Source organism: Cynara cardunculus (genome assembly GCF_001531365.2).
Source record: "Cynara cardunculus var. scolymus isolate 2C chromosome LG 10, CcrdV1, whole genome shotgun sequence".
Taxonomy (NCBI): Eukaryota; Viridiplantae; Streptophyta; class Magnoliopsida; order Asterales; family Asteraceae; genus Cynara; species Cynara cardunculus.
Genome location: NC_037537.1, coordinates 24,207,130 through 24,231,337, shown reverse-complemented (window position 1 = coordinate 24,231,337; position 24,208 = coordinate 24,207,130). Strand labels below are relative to the sequence as shown.

Below are 24,208 nucleotides of genomic sequence, written 5' to 3'. Positions count from 1 at the left end.
AATGTTAAATTCCTTTATTTGTGGAATTTGTAGGATTTTGAAGATTCCTTTCGTGAAAAAAAAAAATGAATCAAACAAGGAAGTGGAATATGGTCAATGAAATTCAACATTCCAATTCCATCGATTTCCTCCTGAATCTGCAAACCAAACTCCACCTAATCGTTTTTTCTATTCATTGATCAGTTAACAATTACATAAGTAATCGAATGTCTTTTGTTTTCCTCAGGGCACATGAAACTTACACACTTCCAACCTTCATTTATTTCGAATTAAGTCAAACCAGCTGATGAAAAGTTTAATTAATTGTTAAGTCACAGCAAATAGTCGAGATATGGCTGAGCGAATACGCGTACCGTTTTGTTTTGATGTTGATGGATAAATTTTGTTCGATCTTCGTACTCGTGAAGATATACGTTTATTATGTTGATGGGCGTGATGATATAGGTCTGCTCTTTTACATTCTAGAAACGAAATTAATCAATCTAACGTTAAAAAGAATAGAAGTAGAAAAATAACAAAACTTATGTGGTCTCTGGGGTTTACAAGGAAACGAAAACAAAACTTAAAGAGTTGGCGAAAGTTCTTCGCTGCTTTTGTTTTTTCCCCTCAGCATGTCAGTAAAACCACCTCTCATGATTCTCCGGAATCTTGTGTCTTCGGCTGGTGATGGTGGAGTGATGGTAAGTTTGGGACGAATGCCAAGATCGGGGGGTGGCGGTGGCGGTATTTCGATCGAATCCTTCTTTCCGAGCAGCCCACCTTCACTAAAGAAACTGGTCATGGAGGACGGCAGCCCAAACTGGCTGCCCATTACCTTGCTGAAAGTGTCGAAAGCTCCACCGGACCTCTCCTTGACTATGATTTCAAGAGCCTCCTTGTGTGCTGGATCGAGTGCATCTGTATCTTTTAATAGGTTTTGAATTGTTGGCATGAGCAGATCCCGGACACTCGCAGCTGAAATATCTGCAAGAAACGGTTATTTATATTACTTCTGTCACAGAATTGACGACCAATTTTTTCCAAAACTATGTCATCGTCGCCATAACAAGAGGGTTTGTAGAAATGTCTAAATGTCCTAATAGACTTTTTGATGGGACATAAGTTTTTATGGGTTCTATGTAAAAGTATTACAATAAGTTTATACAATGTTTTTGGGCGTCTTAACAAGTTTTTTAGAACATGTCTTATTAATTGTTTGACATTATCACTGTCTTAAAAAAACAATTTCCTCTTTTAATGAAATTACCAGTGTCTTGCAAAAACAATTTCCTATAAAACTTTTCAATAATTTCTATAAAAAAATTTATATGTAACTTTATTCTAAAACCATCTTAAAAAGTTTATACGTCCAAAAGTATCACATAAACTTTTTTTTGAAGCATCAGCAAATTGGATTCACACACATTTGTCACCTTTGGTGAGGCTTGAACTCTTGACCTCTAAGAAGGTTGGGTTACCGGATTCTGCTAACCCAAAGGTCATTTGGTATCATATAAACTTATTGTAACACTTTTACATATATTCACAATTGTTAGGTGTTATAAAGTTAAGTCCTATAAAACAGTCTTCTTAGGACATTCAGACAATTCTTGTGTCTTATAACAAGATTCCGTTGTAGTGTGTGCTAAGCAAGGTTCTAGAGTTATTTCAAGAAGTTCGTCTTCCTATAGATGAACTTTTTCAAGGATGAATGCAGAAGATGTGGAAAATCTTGCCAATTGTGGAAAGAAGCAAACCTGTAGCATCGAGAGCACGGATTGCTTCGCAAAATGCATTGGATCTCTCACGGCGATGCACCATGTTGCTTGTAGGCAGTGGAGTTGTAGAAAGATGAAATATCTTTGATAACAAATGTGCACTGTGTCAAAGAAACAATTATTGAAAACATGTATAAACTGATCTATCATTTCTCCATTTTGTGGTTCTCTTTCATTTCTCTGATGGTCACCAGTTTGAGTCCCCTCATGACCTATGGGATTAGTTAAGGTGTGTGCAAGCTGACCTGGACATGCACGGTTATCCAAACAATATAAGGACTTGCTAGCCACTACCAAGAAAATGAAGATGTTAAACGGCAAAAACAAATTGTATTAATAGAATTATAGAAGATTAAAGGATATAATCTCTTAGGCTCTCCGTTGTGTGTGGTACAGCCACCACTAATGCACGAATAACGGCAATCATAGCTTCATGAGATCCATCTTCAAGAAAAGCATCCATTTGAACCCGTATTTTGTCAACAATCTACCAGAAATAAACTTTGGTCAGCCACTTGCGTAAAGAGAAACCGGAAGGCATTACCATAAAGAAAAATCACTGTTACTAAGAGTATCAATTTACCACATCATTTTTGAAGTTCTGAGCCACAGTTCCAAAGGCATCGATGCTTGCATACAACACATGTAAGTTTGTTTCAGACCCCAAAGTTACAAGAGCAGGCAAAACATGCGTTGAAGCAACTTTTGCATCGATAAATGGTACCTATTCAAATCAACGAGATTAAAGATTCAATAAAGGTAAAAAAGTGAGAAACAGTAATTCAACCTGGAACTGGACTTACAATCACTTTCAGAAGTTTGGCAGCATTGATTTTTAAATCCATATCGGAGCTCACAACCATTTCCCATAAGATTCTGAAAACCATATTCTGGTGTTCTTCAAACATGCTGCACAACAATGGTGAAAAGAAACAACGTAATCCAAGCCCAGCAATAAACTCAATAACAGAATCAATCGAGGAAATACCAACCAAAGGAAACGGACAGCGTTGTAAATATCAGCACTATGCATTGCTGACTGACCCTCCTGTGCAGCACTTTGTACCAAGAGATTCCTCAAGTATTCTGTTAATAGTTCCTGCTTGCTAGGGGCTCCAAGGACACCTGCCAAAAGAATCGGTAGGACACACAAGGTGGCAATTCTCTCGGCTACAGTAGTTTTTGGTCTTAGACCTGAAGCAGTAAAAAGAATCAGTCAGCGTGGATTATTAAGAATATTTGTAAATAAGTAGAATGGGTAATAGCGGAACCCGGATTACCGGTAGAGACCAGGCTCCCTGGAGGTCAAGGGTTTAAACCTCACCAAAAGGCATAATCATATATATATATATATATATATATATATAGAGAGAGAGAGAGAGAGAGGCATAATCATTTGCTACCAATTACTAGTACTAACCTTATAAACTCATATGAGCCGTTCATTCTTTTGATCAACAGTTTGGAGGTAAAAATTGATGAAAAAGAAAAAGAATTAAAGGAAGGGAATATTGGAACAAATTATGATCTATTTTTGGAAGATAAATGTGGTTACTTTTGGAAGAGAAATGCAACTACTTTTGGAATTAGATTTCGTTCCTTTATCCGTTAAATTTGGTTTTTATTCCATTGATCCGTTATATTTGGTTTTTTATTCCATTTATCCGTTAAATTCGGTTATTTTTTGGAATTAAATTCCTTTATGTTCGTGTATGAACTTTGTTTGTTCCAAAAAGTTTTACCAAAGCTCATAGGTGAAACAGAAAGTGAATGATATAATTAAGGTGGTTTAAACAAAGTTCATAGACGAAACAATCATATTTGTTTAAAGTGTGCTTCATGTATGAACTCTGATTGTTCCAAAAATTACCAAAGTTCATAGGTGAAATCAGAAAGTGAATGAAATAATTAAAGAAGTTTACACAAAGTTCATTGTTGAAACCAAAAGTTCACAGGTGAAACGATGATTTTTGTTTAAAATTCATAGGTGAAACGATGAGTTTGTTTGAATTTCATTACGGTTTTGTTTTAAAATGGTAAGTGAATTCAGATAATTAAGAAATGTGATAATTAAGTGAATGAGATAATCAAGAAATGTGGTATGAATATATGAAAAAGACGAAAATAACCCGGTTAGCACAGTTTGTACTAATTAAGCAGTTAACAATGTGCCCCCTTCTCTCACTCTCTCTCTCTCTCTCTCTATATATATATATAGAGAGAGAGAGAGAGGGATGATTAAACGAGAACAAGGTCAAAATAAGAAAACACAAAAACTGCCAAATCACATGTGCCTTTGCACTAAAATCACATGCGATTACGGAACACAGTTAACGTCAGGGGTGAGCAGGCGACTCACGTGAATCACATGTGATTTTACACATGATTCTAGTGCAAAATTACATGTGATTTGGCCGTTCCGTGTTCTCATATTTGGTCATTGTTCTTGTTCGAACCCAACTCTAGTAAATTTCCAAAAGAGAATAGCATTATCAGTGAAAATTTCAACCTTGGACTTTTGACTGAGCTGTAGGGGGGAAGCATGCCAAACCAGCACTATCGCCAACCGCCACCAAAAATATAGGCAGCATTACATGTGTGAGATAATCATCACCAAATCGTCCAGAAACTGCCAGCAGAAACTGGGATAACAAATCATGAACTGTTAAGAGCTTGCTTAGAAGATATGGACATGATATAAAAAGCGAAAGTGTGGAAAATAAGTACACTTGAGATCCGGTTTCTCAAACCATCTTCCTTTGTTGGTAATAGAGAGACAATCTGAATCAGACTGGAAAAGCAGTCATCTCGAAGCCACTCAAAAATAGGCCAATCTACATTTCCCCTGTCGAAAATGTGAACGCAGTAATTTTTAGGTGTTGATGAACATTTCTTGGAAAAAGAAACAATCCTTGTTGTAACTCACTCTGCATATTTTTCAAGCAATGGCATTGAAAATGACGATCCTTCGGAATCTGAAACAGATGGATATGGACATGTCTCAATAGATATCTGGTGTACAATTGGAAGCAATTCCAACAGTACCCGCATTAAAACATCAACGGTCCAACGCTCTCTTTCTCCTAAAATACGGAAGTGTGACTCCACAGAACCTTCAACCCCTGAAAGAGGTGGGCAACGCTGAAGAAAGACCATGTAAGGGACTACGTTTACAAGATGTTGGTTGGTCAAAAGATAACAACTATTGGTTTGAAATTTTCTTGTACCTCAATGGAGGTCAATATGTGAGAAAGTAACACTTGTAGAAGGTGATCCAACTTCTTTCCCCACTTCAACAAAGCAGGAACTAGTTCTTTGATCGTTGTTTCTACAACCACTCCAGATGGATCACTAACTAACTGGAACATCACTTCCTCCACCTAGAAACATAACAAGAAAAGATATCGGGAAAACGGAATATCATATTCTTCCAATTTCCTTTCATATTTGTTTTTTTAAGTCACCATATTATGATCATGGGAAAATGCTACATTCCCTAGACCATGTAGCTTACATTGTAGAAATCCTGTCAAGTCAGAAATCTTCTCCATGATAGCCTCGAAGCATATTTAGTGAGGCTGACCTTGAAATATTTATCCATATTTGGGAAGAGTGGAAGCAGCAAAGCCAGATTATGGGCAGCAGCCTCGCGAACTACAGGTGCAGAATCCTCTACCAGCTGTTGCACAATAGATAGGATGAGGGAGTCGCGGATCTCTGGACGCACAAATTCTGCAAGTTCCCCACATGATTGAGCAACAAGCAACCTGCGCTCCTCATACATGTGACTAATCTGCATAGCACAAAATAAGTATTAAAATGAAATCTTGTTATCAAAACATGGCAAGGAAAATGAAGAGAAGTCTCACTTGCTCCCAACACTGCGGCAGCAACTCTGTTTCTGTTCGCATCTCTCCCACATTCTTAGCAAGGGTGACACAGGCCTGAATAGAAAAATAATATGTGGCACTAAGACTTTACAAACACAACAAAATCTAACAATCTATGTATTCAAAACCTACATCCATAATAATCCTTCTTTGTTTTTCATCTGGGCGCTTAATCAAGTTAAACAATGTGTGAGTCAAGGAATCCCTTGTGTGGCTATCTGGATGACGCTCAATTGCACACATCATGAGAGGAAGAAGCTCCTATAGGAAAATAACAACAATCAATGCAAGAGGATTTGTGATTCTTGGAGAGTTTAATAGTTCATTATGAAGAAAAAGTGGAAGCAAGTTGTTCAGTAACCTCTCGATGATTGATCAGCACATAAGGAACAATTTTAGGCAGCGCATCTGAAAGAATCTGAATTGTTCCAGGACCCTGAGTAATTAAATTTGCATAGATAAGATTGATTTTATGAAATACTAATCACTAATCGAGTTTTTAGAGCATTGATGGCAAAAGGTTACCTTCTCAGAAAAATGTTCAACAACAGGACTAGTTGACTCTGGAAGCGATCCATTATCAGTTACGACAGGCACAACATTCTCTTTGGGGGAATTCTCAGCTACATCAGTAACATAGTTATCATCTGATTTGGAAAATTCTTCATGTTTATCAGCAATACTGTCTATGTTCTGAATTGTCACGTTCTCAGACCCCACACTTTCTAAATTTCCAGAAGGACTACCACTCAATAGTGGTACCATATCATTTTCACATAATTTTATTACTTCATCTTTTCTATCAGTTATATCTTCCACGCTATTTATGGATCCTACAGGTTCCGCATCAGTTGATTTGATAGCATTCAGCCTCTCAATCTCCTTCTGCAGTGATTCTATTTCTTCCTTGTAGCTTTCGAGGGATGGTGCTTGCCCCTCTTCTACACCACCAGATGCTGTATCTTCTGTTGGTCGAGCTCTTTCCATGTGCATTTTAAGTGAACTTATTTCAGCTTTGCAGCCATTCAATTCTTTTTTCCGCTGTTCTAGTGACTGCTTTAGATCTTGAACCTAAAGCATAAAGAGTTCATACATGAGTGACCGCAAGTACACAGTATCAGATAGGTGTTGCTTGATGCAGTAATTAATGTGTGATTAAAGTACCAGATTCTCTTTCTCCTTGATATCCCTCTGTAAACTCTCCAATGACTTCTTTAAAGCCACAGCCTGAGCATCAGCCAAATCTCTGCTTCTCAACAAGGACTGCTTTTCATGTTTGAGCTTATCATTTTCCTTCAGCAATGATTCATTCTTCTTAAGCATGGAAAACTTCTCCTGAAGAATAGGCACTGTCTTGAGATATGCAGTTCACCATCGGTATATCACAGTTCTATGACATTTTTGTATTCTACAAAATACTTCTTACTGTTTACTTATTGGTGACCCAAATAAAACTCATGATTATTGTATTTTCTTTTATAAAGCACTGCCCAAAAACAAGATAATTCAATAGTTTATAGTAACGTCAAGTTTTAGCTGTGTCTTCAGTAACACTTTCTGAAAATGAAGACATACAAATACAAGTATTTTAGACGTAGTCGAAAAAAGTTCAACAATCACTAAATCAGCATATAGGAAAGAGGACTGATATGACACCAAACAATTGTGGAAATGACTGAAATATTTTTGGGCATGTGCTTTAGGAGGGACACAACTTCTTGCCTTGAGGAAAACAAGCACTTTTGCTCTAGCGATCATATAAAGCAATCCCTTAGAATACATGAGAAACAAGTAAATACAAGCATCAATATTTAAAAGCATAAGATGAGCTCATATGTTATATGACAGGTTGTCCTAAGAATAAATGAGAGACAAGTTGTATGACCATAAGGTAAGCTGCTTCAAGAAGTACCTCAGCTGCTTCCGTAGTGGAAGATAGGTACTGATAATAGTAATGGCGCAAGGCATCTGGCACAGATGCAAATGAGTTCTGCCACTCATCTAGATTCTGGTCACTAACCTGCAGTCATGACAAAGGATTTTCAACAATGTTTGGCAACCCTTGATACATCATGATGTTGAAAAAAAATACCTCTTATTAACCGTTATGTCTTTACTCAATAAGAGGTTAGACTTATAAGACTTTTTTTTCAGTCATAAGGGGTTAAAACGTCTTATCGGGTAAGAGGTAAACCCACGTCCTATTAGCCTCTTATTATCCCCTTGTTTCCCTAAAAGGCTAAACAAAAAAACAAAAACAAAAAAATATGGAAACCCTAAAAAACAAGATGTAAACCCTGCTCTCTCTTCCCCTCTCACCATTGGCAACAATATTTCCCCAAAAACCATCATATTTTTCGACCAATATTGGCCTCTGCCGCCAGCTATTCGACTGAAGAACCACCGACAAGCAAGCCAGAAATCGAGCTCGAGTTTATAGGGGTAAATCAATTCATTGGCAGTTTTTTTTCCTTTTTATAACATGTTTTAAACAATAAATAAATTTGTATTGTGGTGGTGTTGTTATGAAATGAAGCCAAAAGCTGGTGGTGATGGGAAGTATCCACTAGACAGAGTGGCTGCGTTGAGCAGAGAGAAGCTCCTAAGGACCATTATGGCGGATAACAAACTTGAGCTTTACGACTTGTACCATGACAATGGAACATTTGAGAATTGAGAACATCTAAGATATACAAGTCCCAATAGCACTAAACTCATACTCTTAAAAAATACCAACACTTCATATTTTGATTTTCAATGAATCAACTTATTATATGTGATAAGTTTTAATTAGCATTTTTTATTTGTTGGTCATAGTTTTTTAATATTGTTTTTTTATTTTGCTTACACATTCAAACATTTATCGGTTCACAAAAACAAACAACCTTATCAATTTTGTTTTCAGTTTTCAGCACCACCCCTTATCTTTAACAGGTGAAGTAAGACCTCAGATTTCAACACCTCTTAAGAAACAAACAACACCTAAGAGTATTTAGGTATGCAAAATAACTTTCCATGTACAAGAAATATTCCTATCAGTATGTTTCTTCTGCTTTTAAATAGACTCATTGGCAAAAGAAAAGCCATTGGTTTAAGCTAAAGTAATTAGAAGAGTATATACATGCTATACAAACATACCTGTAACAGAACTAAGCACACTGTGAATTAGGTTATACTAATTTGAAATTGCAATGTTGTTGATGGGAAAAAGGAAAATTACAGCTGGTATATTCTTCATTGAAGACAAACATTGGTCGTACTTATAATGGAAGATTTCGATATGGATGTAGCTGCATCTATCTCTTCAGTTGGACAGAGTTTAGAAAGGCAAAGGGCTATCATTATAGTGTGAACCAAAGGTTCTGGCTTCCATCGTGTGACCTAAGAATGCATGGAATGATGGAACTGAATCTTTCATGTGGTTAAAGAATAATATTGTTGGGAAAAAGAGGAACTGGAAATTGATGTAATATGACCACAGTGTACACATCAACAAACTTCTAAAAGTAAGCTGAGACAATTTTCCGAACATAACTATCACTGCTCATTCTAAAGCCATTATAATAAGAACGCAGGGACAGGACAACCCTTTTCCCTTTTACATCACTTATCTAGAAGACCGTTTTAGGTTGATCAACTAGGTCATAGGGTCACTCTACACTTGCAAATCCCCATGTAAAGGTCCTCGATCGATACATGACAGAAGCTTCCATTCAAATTTAAAAGAATTCCCTACTTTTCTGCGTAAATCATGTTATGTGAGTCGTTTCCATTGTAGGTCAGTGAGATAAAGACAGCAACAACGTATTTGAAGTTTGATGCCACATCTGGCTAGGCAAGACTGAGAGAACACACTTTCATTCATTGGCATGTTCAATACGCGTCACACGACAATCCATATGGAAGGAAAGTTTTGTGCATGTGACAATGGAATGGACCTGCTTTTGTAAGTAAAAGCAAAATTTTCTACCATGTTGGAGGGTGAGAAGGTGCTACAACTACTTGCATTAGATTGTTGACACATCAACTTGCACACCCATGTCTCAGAGAGAGTCGAACTCACAACCCAAGGTTGTAGACTTTGCTTGGAAGTCCTACTCACATGACACATAACACATAAAGGGTAAAAGTTCCATGATCATGACACATTCTTGAGCAATGTTGAGTCTTTCAATGTTTAGTATATATATTTCATAAGTACCATGAAACAGATTTGATATAATGGCAAATAAACAGAAGCAGGACATACCTCTTCATAAAAGGTCATGGCAGTCAAACGGTATCCTGCTAAGAGCAGATATTCCTTTACAGCACAGTTCAGGTCTTGGCGCTCCTTTGCCTTTAAGGGACCCAAATCAGAGAATGTCGTCTCCCTGCTTTGTTGAACATCGGCTCCATCTTTTGCGTTAGCATCTGCAGGCATATCACATTGCATGTTTTAAAGGAAGTAAATCCGGAAAACAAGAATAAGGTTATTTCATTAGAGCAGCAAGAAAATAGAATAAAGTATTAGGGGTTTTCAGCCACATTCAAAGTCCCAATGAACATAGTTGCACACTGTATGAACAGGGGGAAGTGAAGAAATATCACTTTTGGTTTTCCCATCTACATTCAAAGTCCCAAGATAGTTGCACACCAAGGGGAAAGTGAGATGTGAAGAAATATCTTGATATTTAACCAATTACACTGTGGTTGCTCACTCAAGTATGAATGTCACTAAACTTAATTTTCCTATAGCTGTTCACTGGAGAACGAAATACGGTTGAAGAAGAGCATATGATCATGGCTAGTTCTATCAAAACAACATTTGTATTACTCTATATAAAGGTCTTTTGCAAATAAACCAAATAGAAGCAAAGCAAATAAATTAGTTGTAAATAAAAGATGAAAAAGTATCTACCACTTGGTTCGTCCGTTCTGGCCTCACATTTCTTTTGCAACTCAGTCTTCAGCTTCAGAATGTCTTCTTGAGCCAAACGGTTCTCATAGTCTCTGATTGCTAGTTTCTCCGCTAGTGCTTCTTTTTCCTCTAGCAAACTCTGTGGGTCGGCAACTAGTTCACGTAAATGAAAAAGGAAATAAGCCTTCACAACGCGTACATTTACAACTAGGAACTATATGGTTATATTATAAAAACGGGGATTATAGTGATACCAACCATCAATAATTATACACAATTATCAAAGTTGAACCTCCAAATCAGCTATGACTATAGAGATGAATAGAATGCCTACACAGCATAAACTGTTACAACAGAGCAAAAATAATATACTTTTACCTAAAATGTACCCACCCAATAAATTATAATCACAATTGCAAAGAAGCACATGCCAACTCCCTCCCTCCCTCTCTTAAACATGTGCCTCCAGGTCTTCAACTACTGAGCTGCATGATTTTTGCCCATACTAAGTAATCTTAGTGGCTTAAAGCTGATCAATTCCATTCAAATTATGAGTGGTTAAAGTACTCCAGTGATACAGATGTTCTGTTCCAAGGTAATGTAGGTTTGGTTTGTGCCACAGAAGATAGGGAGTGATAAGCAGCTTGGAAAGGGGAGTAGAAAAAGGAGGAGGTCTGTGCTTCTAATGCCTTGCAAACTGTATATAAGTTCTAAAATGTTAAAAATACAATCGAGAATTCTACTGATACACCTATACAGATATAATTTTAGCAAAGCTTGGGGGAGCAGAATGATATCTTATGAATTTTTTATTACTTTGTTTAAATATGCCATCTAATACATTCTGCTGATCCCAGATGAAGCTTGCAAGTCTCTTATAGCTTCTTATTTCTTATAATATGCTATGAAATACAGAATGTTTAATGAACATGTAATTTAATTGAAATAACAAGCAACTGATTAGTATGACATACTATTGAGTACTGATCTAATTTACTAGACATACAAATGAAGCTTCTTCACATTGTTAAACTTAATCAACAACCTCCTAACTACTATTAGTTCGGCAACTAATGGAGAGACACGGACCAGACCGCATAAGAATACTGGAATAGAAAGAGAGAAGATATTCCTTGTAATCTCATCATTCCTAGGGTTTCGCCTTTCACCCCATGAATCTCCTAAAAAGAAAAAAGTTAACGACCACATAAACTAATATAACTCTACAGATGAGATCAAATTTGGCTCTCATTTCCATTTTCAGATTATAACAAGCCAAAATAAGGGGACAATCAGTTTCAACTATTATACAACATAATTAGTGATTATGAACTCCTAGCCGACAAACGAAGGCTGTATGGGTTTTCGAACCTAGTAATCGGTGGTTTCAGATCACATCCTGCTGCCATTTCAAATTTCAGATCATAATAAATTTAAAGGCAGGCATTGAGTCAAGGACAGCATTTTTAATGTTAATCATATAAACCAATCAGCAATTTGAACAAATTATATCAACCTCGAAGAGAATTAAACCGGGAGATCTGATCTGGCGGAAACTGAACGGGGTCGGCGAAGAATTCCTTGAGGCGAATAGCTTGATCGTCACGGCCATCGTCGAGAAGCTCGTGAAGCAGCTCAAACGCCGATAACAAGTAATTCTCTTCCAATAAGAAGTTTACTACGCAATTACACAGCGACGATTTCTCCACGTCCATATTTCTCTAATTAATCTATCGCAAAAACATCGAAATTTGAAATCTGTATCGCTCCGTGTTCGATTCGATGACGAAATACGTTTCATGAGATTTGAAGGTTTTAATAAGATCTGTTCATGGAGTCCGAGCTTGACGAAGAGTAAAAACTCGTTAGTCTCTCTGGAAGGAACAAAAACAGAAATCGACGATCTCGTGCGAGGCTATGGTGCTTCGCAACAAAACTTCTATTCCCTGCTCAAATCAAGATGGACGGCGGTCTTCCTAAGATGAAAAGCATGCCGTTGGATTAGATATTATTTGCATCCCTTTTAATGTCATAATCATAATCATAATTATAATCAGGTTAAGTCACATGCTTTTTTTTATCAAGCCAGGTATCCAGCCCGTCATGTGAGCCGACTAACCCAAGACGATCATATGTTTTGTGGATAGTCCAGAGTCACCGTATTTAAACATTCATGATCACAAGAGAATCTTTATTCCTCCTTAGATTTGAACTTGGAACCTTCAGACACTTTTGATATTTTGAGCTCAAGCTCAAACCAATCACGCATCACTTTGTGGTTGTCAAGTCATATATTAAGAATGTAAATAATGGATTTTGATATTGATGTATATGAGGAGGAAAGTATTAAATAGGGGTGTATTTAACGATGTATAGGAATTCAATGAGTCGCCCTATTGGTTTATTGGAATCCGAATTTGAAAGAAATAGGATGGTCAATTCCATTAACAAAATCTTATTCATCCGTTATGTTTATTCTTTGAGTTTTGTTTTCGAATTCCACACGTCATGAAATGTAAATTCCTTGGATTCTAAAAAAAAAAATTCAAATATTTCATTCCATTTAAATAAAAAAAAAACTATTTAACTCTTATATTTATTTCATTCATCTTGATGATTGTCATCACCATTGTCGTTGTTACCTTTGTGGTTACCACTACCATCGATACCACTACCGCCTCCACCACACTACCACTATTATATTGAACGAATCAAACAGATACATTCAATTTTTTTTTTTTTTTTTTTGAGATGTCAAGATCTCAAGTATTAAAATAATATGTTTTGAAAGTATGTTACCTGAAATATGAATCAAAACCTAACCCCGACTTTCTCTTTCTAACCCTTATGCTAACTTTGTGTTCTTGAGTCCTTCAGAGTTGTTGTGCCAAAATAAGGGCTACTTATGAAAAAGCAGAAAACTTATGGGTTAGTAATGAAAATAGAAACATACCAAGACCCAAGTTGCCAACTATCAATTATATATGGTGGGAAAACCAGAGACTTGGCACTCAGTCAACCCTCTAGTAGCAAAGATCGTTAAATCCAACAAAAAAACCTAATCCAAATAGTTTGAATCATTCAAATTACTTAACGGTACTGAAAACTAATCAAATTTGTTAAAAACGATAAACACATATGGTAATTTAGACGTGTCATCCATGTTGGGTTTGGGAACCTTGGTGCCAGACTCTTTTAGAAGCCGTGACTCACAAGACTCGAGATTTGGATTTGTTGTCATGTCATATCTCACGCCAGTTAAAACCTTGCTTACGTGTTTTGGTTTCGAGACTTTTACCGGATCCAGCAATCCACGTACGTAGCTTTTGGTAAAATGATTGAACCAAGACAAAACTAAGAGTGTTTTGATGTATAAGCGAAACTACTTTTTTGTCCATTTCAATACGTATACCGACAACAACGATGTATTCGGATAACATTTTTTTAGATAGGGCTAAAAAGGGAAGAAATGTTTTTGGTTACCCTCAGCTAGGGTAGCTATTGACCAATCAAATTAGTGGGTCCCATCAAGGGTATAAAGAATTAAAGGCTATCGATACTAACAATACCCACCAGTCATCAACCATTCTCCTTAAGCAAACGAAGAATCCTTCAACAATCTTCCGCAATTCCCACCACTGCAAACTCCAATTTCAACTCATTTTATCCATTGAAACTTTTCAGGTATGTGAAATCCTTATCTTATCTTGATTTCTAAGTTTTATCTTTCTTTATGGATGCTATGGCAAGCTCTACAGCCAGCTGTGTCGTACCATTACAGCAGGCTCTACAGTCTGCTGTGTCGTACCATTACAACAGGCTCTTCGGCTCTGTGTGTGTGTGTGAGAGAGAGAGAGAGAGATGTTGCAGAAGGTTGTACCTTTGGTATAGCAAATTGCAATGAAATCCACCTTTTGATTGAACTCAGATTTCTGGGTGTTCATTGTATCGATCCCAGAAAAGGTTTCTTGAATTTAAACAATTAAACCAGTATCAAACCAAGATTGATATTACTTCGTAGTTATACGATATCGGATGACTTTAGAAGGGATCTTATCCTAATAATCTTGAAATCGGAAGCAATTCATTTGGCATTTAGAAGTCAAATGTTGTACGGAAGCAAACCGTAATCAACACAGTTATGTTTATCGAGTATTTCTGCACTATTTTCACCTGATTATGTGGTTCAAATTCTTGAAGACAACTCCAAGAAGAGAGAGCAAAAGCAAATTCTTCACTTGAAGAGATCCTAAATGGAATCCTCAGAGGTACCAACCGTCTTTCATTGCAACCAAATCGTCGTTCTTAGTAAAAATGCTAAAAAAACACTAAACTTTATAAGAATAAGCGATTTCGGACGAAAAAATGCAAATCCAATGATCGTTTTTGCATTTTCATTTCCAAAACTTGTCCAAAATTGCTTGCTGTAACATATTCCCTTCGTCCCAACTCCCAAATAAGTGTCCAAAGTTCTATTTAGTTTGTCCCTTCGTTTTCAAAAGGAAATGTCCAGTCTCCGATTCTACCCTTAATTATGAGATGGAGAATTATCAATCACTCTCACTGTTAAAGGGTACATTTGTTATTGATGAAAAAGTGTAATAATTACGCATTTCTAAAACTATTATACTTTTTACATTGTGAACAGTAAAACTGCAGTGAGTGTTGCCATTTTTACAAAATTTATGGGTATTTTATGGCAGAGTTTGTGTGAATATGATCTTTTTGGTTCCTAATTATGTTTCTAATTCCTAAAAGGCACTTCCAACTTCAAAAAGAGAGAGAGTTGTGGATTCCACGAAATCCCGAGCCGAATCCGAGCTTTCCGATGCACGAAAAACAGTTCGAGATCTGGCTCTGAAGATCGAAGAAGCAAACTCAAGGGCCAAAATAATGCAGCAGATAACTACGAAACAGCATGATTCTTGTTCACAACAAAAAGTATCGTCGATGAACAAGGAGGATCGTCAGTATGCACAAGTGATGAAAGAAATCGAACACATCAAACACGAATTGGGTAAACTGAGAATCGACATGACTCATATTTTGAAGAAGAAGAAAAACGCAGAAAACGCATTCATAGCCACGAATTCTAAGAACTCTACACTTTCGAGCGCCGCAGAAAGAATCAAGAAAGAGATTGAAGAGCTCGATGAAGAGCACGTTCTTGTTGAATTAGCACGAATCGAAGCCGTCAAAGAATGTGCAGCCATTGAAGCTCAGAGGAAGGAAGAAGCTAATCGCTACAAAACCGAATTGGATGAAATCAAAAAGAAAGTCGAAGAAATTATCCAACAGAACGAAATGACAAAAGAGCTCCAACTAACACTTTATAACGTGAACTCGTTACAACATGAACTCGTCAAAGTTAAGGAAACGGATAAAACTCCCATTCAGCTACTAGCAATCACAGAAGAACTGGAATCAGCAAAAGCAGAACTTGCCAACATTAAACGGGAAGGTTTTGATTTCATGGCTTCCATGGATGTCATCAGAAAAGAGATCAGAAGCATTCGAGAAGAAACAGCTCGGTTGGAGAAAGAAAAAGAGAAGCGAGACTTAACCGTTCAGACCCTCAACTCGAAGATATTAAAGGGGAAAGCCAAACTAGAATCCATTACAGCTACCACAGAAAAAGCTAATGCAATTGGATCGAATCTATCACTCACAGTTGAACACTTACGAGCAGAATCCGAGACAGCAAAGAAAGAAAATGAGCTTATCAATGAAGAAATCAAAAACCTCAAGCTGGAAATTCCTAAAACCGAGTGTGAAATAGAATTATCCGAAGAAAGATTAGAAGCAGCCATGGAGGAGCTCAAAACAGTGAAATCATCAGAATTTAAAGCTCTCGAGAATCTCAAAAATCTGATTGATTCTACAGTACGAGCCAGGGAGTCGGCCACGCTAAATAGCTCAACGATAACAATCACCAATTTCGAATACGGGTATTTAACGGGAAAGGCAGGTGGGGCCGAAGAGATTGCCGATAAAAAGGTTGCTGCAGCTCAGGCTTGGGTGGAAGCCTTAAAGGCGAACGAAAAGGAGATCTTGATGAAAATCCAAATGGCTAAAAGGGAAATTAGAGAGCTCGACATTGAGGTAGAGGAGGAAAGGGGAGAGGCATATGGAACAGATTTAAGTGTCAGCAGAAGGCGGTCCGTTGATAGCGAGTCAAATAGATGGGCGCAAAATGGGGCAAAAGTTTTGGCATCACCTCGGAGATCAGTGTACAAAATTGGAAATATGACGCCTGGGAAGCGAGGTAGATCACAAAAGTTGCTATCTCCGGCAACCCGGCAAGCGATTAAATCAGCTTCTTTCACTAAAAAAAGGGAAAAGGTTACACGAAATCTAGCAAAATTCGTGGGTGACGAAAACGCTGAAATGGATGAGTGAATTCTTGGAACGTATGACTACTCGTAATGTTCAACGACATTGTTTATGTTGTATATAGAGTATTGCATATAGATCTAGGTTTTTTAAGTGTAAGTCCACACCTAATTCTCTAAATAGTCCCTTTCCATCATATCATTGGATTTCAACGATAATCATGTGTAATCAAGTGAAATTTTTTAAATCCAGAATCATAAAACCAAATAAATCCCATGAAGAGATGCACAGAAGAGCCCAAACCCAAAGCCCGACCCTAGGCCTAGGCTCGCGCTTACTGGGCCCAGTTAAAGCCCAGCCTGAAAACCCAATAGGACCCTCCTTCAACCCCAAAGCCCCGTCCGGCCCCAAAGAGCCCGAGCTTTTTTGGTTGACTGAAAACGGGATTGAAAGGCCCAGGCCCGAAAAAGCACCAGTTGAACAAGCTCTAATGCTTTTTTAAAAAGCTTTTACATGTAATAAACAAATGGAAACAAGAAACATATACTGTATACTATTATCCATATGATATAACACATTAACACAAAGAGAAAAGAGAAAAGAGAACCCCTCCATACGAAACAGGGGTGTTGTCAAACAAAGAAATGAAATTGAATAGAATAGACGACTAAAATAGGATCATAAAAACACATACCGAAACCAAACTTCCACTTTATAAGCACACTCTTCTAAGAAAACTTGGCAGCTGCGTTATTGTTGTGGCGTCCCAATCTGCAGCGGTGTTGAGGGATCCGACAACACCACTCCGGCTTTCGCCACAGTTTCATATTTTGGAGGCGGAAATGCAGGCGCTGAAGGCTGGCTCTTATATATCTGAGCATAAGCAAGGTCATTGTCATAATCATTCTCGTAAGTAGGGGTTGTGGTGGCAGTAGGGCCCACTGGTTGCACCGAAGGTACCCGGTTAGATGGAGCGGCTCGTTCCGGTATCGGCTGAGATAACGTCACCTCCTTATAAGCCACATGGGAATTTGCAATGTGAGTGGGCAAAGGAGGACGACGTAAAGATCCGGTTACACTGCCATTTACATCGGATGGAGCGGAAATGTTGTAAGATTGATCTGTGGGTCCCACAGGCATCACATAGATGGGGTAGGGCTGATTTGGTTGCTGCTGGTAGGGCATGTACATCGGGTAGTAAGAGGAGATGGGCAATGGCCCTGTTGGGTATTGTATGTAATGCGGTGATCCAGTGTGAATATATTGCACGGGATGCTGTCGTTGGTCAGGGATGTGTGGCATCGGATAACCAGGAACTTGAACGGTTTTCTGCATCTGGATCGTGGAGGAAGGATTGTAGATGATACTCTCTGACTCATGAAGCACTTGATCTTGATAAATCCGGGGCTTTAGATCGGGAAAAGCACTTGCCGCAGAATTATCACTGTCAATTATCAAAAGATGAAAGTATTAGTATGGCTTGCTTACTTCAAATCACTAAGGTCCCGTTCGGTTTGCGGGACTTGGTTGGATTTGGTGGGATTTGGAATTGGATTTCATTCCAATCCTGCGTTTGGTTTAAAGGAAAGTCTGGAAGCGAAATCCCGGGATTTCAATGAAATCCCACAAACATGGATTTAGAAATCTCGTCGGGGTAGTTGGTAATAGAAAGGTGATTTATTTATTTTTATGATTTGTTCTTACAGGTTATCTATAAAGAACGAAATCCAATTCCATTCAAATCCTACAAACCAAACACACCAAAGATTCCAAATCCTTTCACATAATCCAAATCCCTGAAATACATTCCGTCAAACCACCCCCTAAGGATGCATTACAAGGGACAGGACACAAATAACAAAAACTTTGTTGCTCCATGTTTGGTGCTACGTTAGACCAGGATAGGACATAGACTACGACTAGAATAGGTGGAAACAAATATAAGAGACATAGGACAAAATTGGTAAATTACTAAACTACCCATGTCAAATTAAAACCCTAAAACTTTTCACGATTCTTTCACCCGCCTACCTGGTTCTCGTCCGTCCAGTGCAGTCCATTCCAATCATACCAAACGCACCCTAAAATCCTTGCTTCATCATACAAATAAGACAATTCTCTTGATCTCAGTATTCGATTCATGTTAAACCAGATGCTACACTCTTCTTATTTACATGTTTTTTGTTGGTCTAACATTTACCCTTGAATCTTGATCATAGCAGGTTCTAGCACCTATCTATAGAACTTGTGTTTCAACTTTTGTGAGACTTCTGTAACACACAAAACTCTCAGCCATCATTTCATCCACCCTGCTCTTATTCTACACCTAAAATCCTTATCTATCTTATTGTCATTTTCAAACGACGACCCCAAATAACGAAAAGATACCTCCTAATTTCTTTATGTTCAGACATAATCGCCGCATCTCAAAGTTGTATCTCAAACATGCATTCATCCATAACAGAAGAAAAACCATAAAAATCAGCCCCAACCCTTGATTCACCCGAAATCATGTTCTGTGATAAGATGAGTCTTGCCATACCATGTCAAAATCTACTCCCATCCCTAATGTCAAAATCTACTCCCATCCCACATTATTCTATGGAAGTTGAGTTAGAGCCAAGAATAGATGATTGCAAACTTGGCTCAAAGATATGCAATAGTCTTCAGCCATTTATCACAGTAACTATTTTGAAATTCTACAGATTCAGACCATCTGTTTTGTAGATAAAGAATACAATAAAGAATTTTTTGTTGTTTTTCATTACACCCTTCACCCAAATCTCAGAATTCAGATAGTTTAAATTTAGCATGGCTAAATAAATACTCAAGAAATCAAGCAGAACATGAATTATAAGCATAAGTTGAGATTCAATCGTCATACCTTTCAATTGAACCAGGTGCAACCACTTTAACCTTCCTCTCCACCAAATTGCTACCACCATCCTCATTATTAACCCCAATTGGAGGCAAATTTGAGGCCGAAACGGAGGAATTGATTGACCCAAAAGACGAACATGTCTCCAAAACCATCGATTCTGGCACCGAACCCGAATCACCACCAGTTCCACCACATTTTCCCGAATCCCCACTATTCATCAAACTCTCACCATTTCCTTCCAAACAATCCAACCCCATCAAGCCGTTACCCATACCCGACCCGTCAGACAACCCTCTGTTAATAATCATGGTGCTTTTCAACGCATCCGAAAACCAGGATTCTGATTTCGGGTCAAGCAACAACGAGCCGACGGACTCGGGTCGGGTAGGGAAGAGGAATAGTCTGATGCGTGAGGGTGTAGGGGAAGTTGCAATTCGGTCATGCTCTTCAAGCATGTTCTGGAGATCTTCATCAGTGGTGATGGAAATGAGGGAATCGAGGTCTTCGTTGGGGAGCTGATACTTAAGCGTAAAAGGGCGGTTACCATAAAGTGTGCGGGATAGATGGTGGGTGAGTGCGGATATGGTGGAAGCTGTGGTGCGACGGTCAACGGCGACGATGCGGGTCTCTCCTCCGGCGTAGCAAAGAGATTTTGTTTGTGGACGGGGGACTATGTGGCCGCCGTAGCTGCACATAAGGCGGATTTTGGGTGTAGGTAAAGGTGGGAGACAGTGGGTGTGAGAATGGGAATGTGGTGGTTCGACGGCGGTGGTGGCGGCGGTGGTTGGTGGCGGGTCCATCGCGGTCAAGAAGATCTTGTGGAAGGGATTTTCGTAAGCTACCGCTTCTCTTGCAAGGTGTTGGGCTCCTACTAAAAGAGTATATAATTAAGCAAGTTGTTGTTTGGGTCACCGCTCGGTGACATAAGGACTGTCACCGACATGTTTATCGTCGCTAAAATTTTATATAAATATATCTATACTATATTATAAAATATTTGATAAAAATTTTTAAAAATTATTTTTATATATGAAGTATTATTAATTAATCCATATTATTTAAAAATTAAAATTACAGGTAAATTGTACGTAAGTATAACTTATTAAAACTTCATTTTTGAATTCATATAACTAATTGCAGATTAACGCAATCAAATACAGAATAAACATCTCATTTTAMATATAAAAAATCTAAAACATGGTCAGAATAAGCAATTAGTTCTAACATAATCATTATCTTTATAAAAAATATATGTTAAACCAAAAATAATTTACTTCGCTATTAGACCTAAATTAAATTATAATAAAAAATTGAATTATACAAAAATTCGAGAACTTTTAAATAGTTTATTTGATTTTAATATTGATATATTTTTTCAAATTTATTTTTGTTCAAAAGTAAAAACATTATTTTTTATCAAAATCACATAAATTATGTTATATTGATAGATATATAAAATAAAACGAAGCATTAAATGAAGATGTATCTCGCTACATTGTGCGAGTACCTTTTTAGTTATTATTAAATACATTTTCATTCATGAACAATGTGTTTTTTCATACTAGATGTTAATACGTTTTAATTACTTTTTTTAGTGAACAATATTATCTTATGAAACAATAAGATATAAGATTTGATCACGTTAAATGTTGACAACGAAAATAGTATAGAATTTTAGAAATATGAAATTATTACTTTTTTTAATAACTAAATAATAATTTCTATTTTTTGATAATAGAAAAAAAATTCAATTTTATAATTAAGGGTAAAATAAGAAATATTAAAAACTTAAGGACCGTTTACCAAACGTTTATTCGTGGAGTAAAATGACATAACTCATTTGTTAAATACAATTTGTATTATTTTTTTCCTTTATTTTCTTGTTCTTTTATTTTTCCTTCTCTTTGTTATGCTTCCATTTCAGTCTGCTTTTCTGTTTTTATTATGTTTTGTATTTTATTTTTCTGAGATTTGTTGTTTTTATTGGTGTTTGAATGATTGGATACATTATTCTTAATTTAACTATAATATAATATATATATATATATATATATTTTTTTTTTTTTTTTTTTTTGCGTGTGTAGTAGGTATGAATTATGATTACCATGACTTTAAATTATAATAACCAGTTTTGTAATGTTGGATAAATCCAGTTTAACTTCTATGACTTTGAGGAAGAGGAAACTTTGAAGGTAAATAGAAAATTACATAAATCTCCTTAATGGTTTTAATTATCTAGTTTTTGAACGTTTGCAATAATCACTTTCTAAATATATATTTTAATTAGTTATTCTTTAAATACTAAACTTGTGGGCAGGGTGTATATAAATTCGATAATCTTTTCTCAAACTCAAACTCGATTCGAAAACTCGTGAGTAGTAAAAAACTTAACTTAAATCGAACTCGATTGCGACTTTGTGAACTCGAGCTCGAACTCGTTTGAACTTCTGCTTGAACCAAAGTCAAACTTCTACTCAAATCAAGTTCATCCGTCGAAATTTATGAAATTTTAGAGTCTTTTCTTATAAATTATAAAACTTAAAGGTCTTCTCTTAAATTTTAAAAAAACTAAAGGGATGCGGTTCAAACTTACTTCTTATACTTTTTATGACACATTTCATCGTTCTTATACCATTTTTAATGTAGGAGAGCTTTACCAATACTTTTTAGTTTTTTTGTCTTTTTTCTAATAATGATTTTAATTAAAAAAAAAAAGATTATTGATTAGTTTTTATAGTTAAAAATGCACAATATTGTTCAAATATCAAAAATTATAAGACATTTTTATTACATTATATTATACATATTATATTATGAAACTGATTATATTTTCAAAACTAATTTTATATAAGAAATCGAGTATCTCACGAGCTTTTCGAGTTACGAAAATTGGTATCTAGACTTGACTCGTTATTATGTCGAGTTGAGTTCAAGTTTGAGTGGAGCTTATTCAAGTCAAGTATTGACTGAGTCGATCTCGAGTAGCTCGTGAGTTGTCTCGTACCATTTACACCCTACTTGTGGGTAAATGTATATAGAGACATGCTCATATGATAACCGTATATATTTTGGAAACCGAGAAACCAACTATTTTTTATAGTGAATAATCATGAATTCATGCATTTTTTATTATTCGTGATGTGATGCTTATTATCTCCATATCATCAGTGGCAGAGCCACGTTGTTGCCAGAGGGAGCAACTGCTCCTCCTGAATCATTCTATTTATCATACAGTGGTTTCAAAACACAGTGACTTGTCAAGATACAAGATAGTGCAATCGTCACATACGATAGTAGTGGGTAAAAATGAGGAAAATCACGACTAATATACACCTATTTATTTATACTCTTTAGTCAATTTTTAAAAGTAAACCTCAAAATTTTAAACTATTACAATGTAATCCAATTTATATATTTGCATGTTTACCAAACGCTTACTTAAATAAGTGAATATCAAGTCACATTACCTTACCGGATGAATATGGTAAGAACAAAAAATCTTACCCAGTAAGAGCGAGACAAGGATCAAGAGTCTTACCCGGTAAGTGAGGGCGACGACTCTTACCACGGTAAGCGCTTGCCGGGTAAATTATTCCATACGATACCGTTTTTGTGAACTAAAATCTTACCTGGTAAGTCAATGATAATGTTAAATTTTGTCGATAAACACTTACCGGATAAGTGTTTGGTAAACGGCCCCTTAATTCTATATAATGTTTGTTTCATGTTAGCATCACAGTTGAATATGCTAGATTGACAATGTTTTTAATGAATTTAAAATTTTAAAATAATCGATTTTAGAACAAAATTAGGAAGGAAAAAAACCAGTGATCTAATCTTTATGATATAAGTTGAAAATTTTATTATGTTATTAAGTTGTTCGTGACTTTGGTCATTAATTTTAACCGATTCGATTTTAGAAATGGTTATTGATATATTGTTATTTGTTAAGTGATAGTTCTAGTTTATTTTATATCAGCTAGTTTAACAGTTAACATCCTTTGAAAAAAGTATCTGACAAAAAAAAAAAAACAACAACTGTTGATTAATCATTTATGCCGTATAAAAATAATTCTGATAATAAAAGGACGATACAAGTATTTTACTAGTTTACCTTTATTTGCTATTTTAAGAACATTAATATTTAATTTGATTTATTTATATTTAGTGGTCCTCCTAATCCGCAATCTTGTCTCCGCCCGATATCATGCATGTCATTATACTTATCATATGTGTCATTGTTTTTCCATAATAAATAGTTTTTATAATTAATATCTTTTTTATGACATTTTTCATAATAGTTTTTATTATTAAAGTAACTAGTATGGGAACTGTGCGTTGCGCGGTAGTATGAGTACTTTGATTAATGATCTGAAGATTGTTTATATAAATATATATTAGTTGTTAATAAAATCATCAACAAATAGTATTCAAATAATTCGAAAAA

General features: G+C 36.3%; 3 protein-coding genes across 8 annotated transcripts; 1 reads left to right on the top strand and 2 right to left on the bottom strand.

The window, feature by feature from the left end:
- Positions 1 to 462: 462 nt before the first annotated feature.
- Positions 463 to 12,474, bottom strand: LOC112519269 (lisH domain and HEAT repeat-containing protein KIAA1468 homolog). Of its 5 annotated transcripts, XM_025127300.1 has the most exons (21): positions 12,064 to 12,106; positions 10,806 to 10,877; positions 10,548 to 10,700; positions 9,897 to 10,060; positions 7,560 to 7,667; positions 6,812 to 6,982; positions 6,173 to 6,718; positions 6,009 to 6,086; positions 5,780 to 5,908; positions 5,627 to 5,701; positions 5,341 to 5,550; positions 4,985 to 5,137; positions 4,684 to 4,898; positions 4,485 to 4,602; positions 4,267 to 4,399; positions 2,750 to 2,951; positions 2,561 to 2,666; positions 2,341 to 2,481; positions 2,121 to 2,244; positions 1,737 to 1,853; positions 463 to 963 (listed from the first exon to the last, which is right to left on the bottom strand). In XM_025127300.1, the coding sequence occupies exons 4-21, from the start codon at positions 9,912 to 9,914 to the stop codon at positions 563 to 565; spliced, it is 3,045 nt and encodes a 1,014-aa protein (XP_024983068.1). In that variant the 5' UTR covers positions 9,915 to 10,060; positions 10,548 to 10,700; positions 10,806 to 10,877; positions 12,064 to 12,106; the 3' UTR covers positions 463 to 562. The 5 variants fall into 5 exon arrangements, with proteins under 5 accessions (XP_024983068.1, XP_024983064.1, XP_024983065.1 ...); XM_025127296.1 differs by lacking the exon at positions 10,806 to 10,877 and having other exon boundaries at positions 12,064 to 12,474; XM_025127297.1 differs by lacking the exon at positions 10,806 to 10,877 and having other exon boundaries at positions 6,009 to 6,083; positions 12,064 to 12,474.
- Positions 12,475 to 14,114: 1,640 nt separating this feature from the next.
- Positions 14,115 to 17,102, top strand: LOC112518912 (protein PLASTID MOVEMENT IMPAIRED 2). 2 transcript variants are annotated; one of them, XM_025126704.1, is made up of 3 exons: positions 14,115 to 14,231; positions 14,748 to 14,815; positions 15,306 to 17,102. In XM_025126704.1, the coding sequence occupies exons 2-3, from the start codon at positions 14,801 to 14,803 to the stop codon at positions 16,944 to 16,946; spliced, it is 1,656 nt and encodes a 551-aa protein (XP_024982472.1). In that variant the 5' UTR covers positions 14,115 to 14,231; positions 14,748 to 14,800; the 3' UTR covers positions 16,947 to 17,102. The 2 variants fall into 2 exon arrangements, with proteins under 2 accessions (XP_024982472.1, XP_024982473.1); XM_025126705.1 differs by lacking the exon at positions 14,115 to 14,231 and having other exon boundaries at positions 14,252 to 14,815.
- Positions 17,103 to 17,407: 305 nt separating this feature from the next.
- Positions 17,408 to 20,606, bottom strand: LOC112518930. The gene is made up of 2 exons (XM_025126726.1): positions 19,765 to 20,606; positions 17,408 to 18,324 (listed from the first exon to the last, which is right to left on the bottom strand). The coding sequence occupies exons 1-2, from the start codon at positions 20,559 to 20,561 to the stop codon at positions 17,631 to 17,633; spliced, it is 1,491 nt and encodes a 496-aa protein (XP_024982494.1). The 5' UTR covers positions 20,562 to 20,606; the 3' UTR covers positions 17,408 to 17,630.
- Positions 20,607 to 24,208: the final 3,602 nt, after the last annotated feature.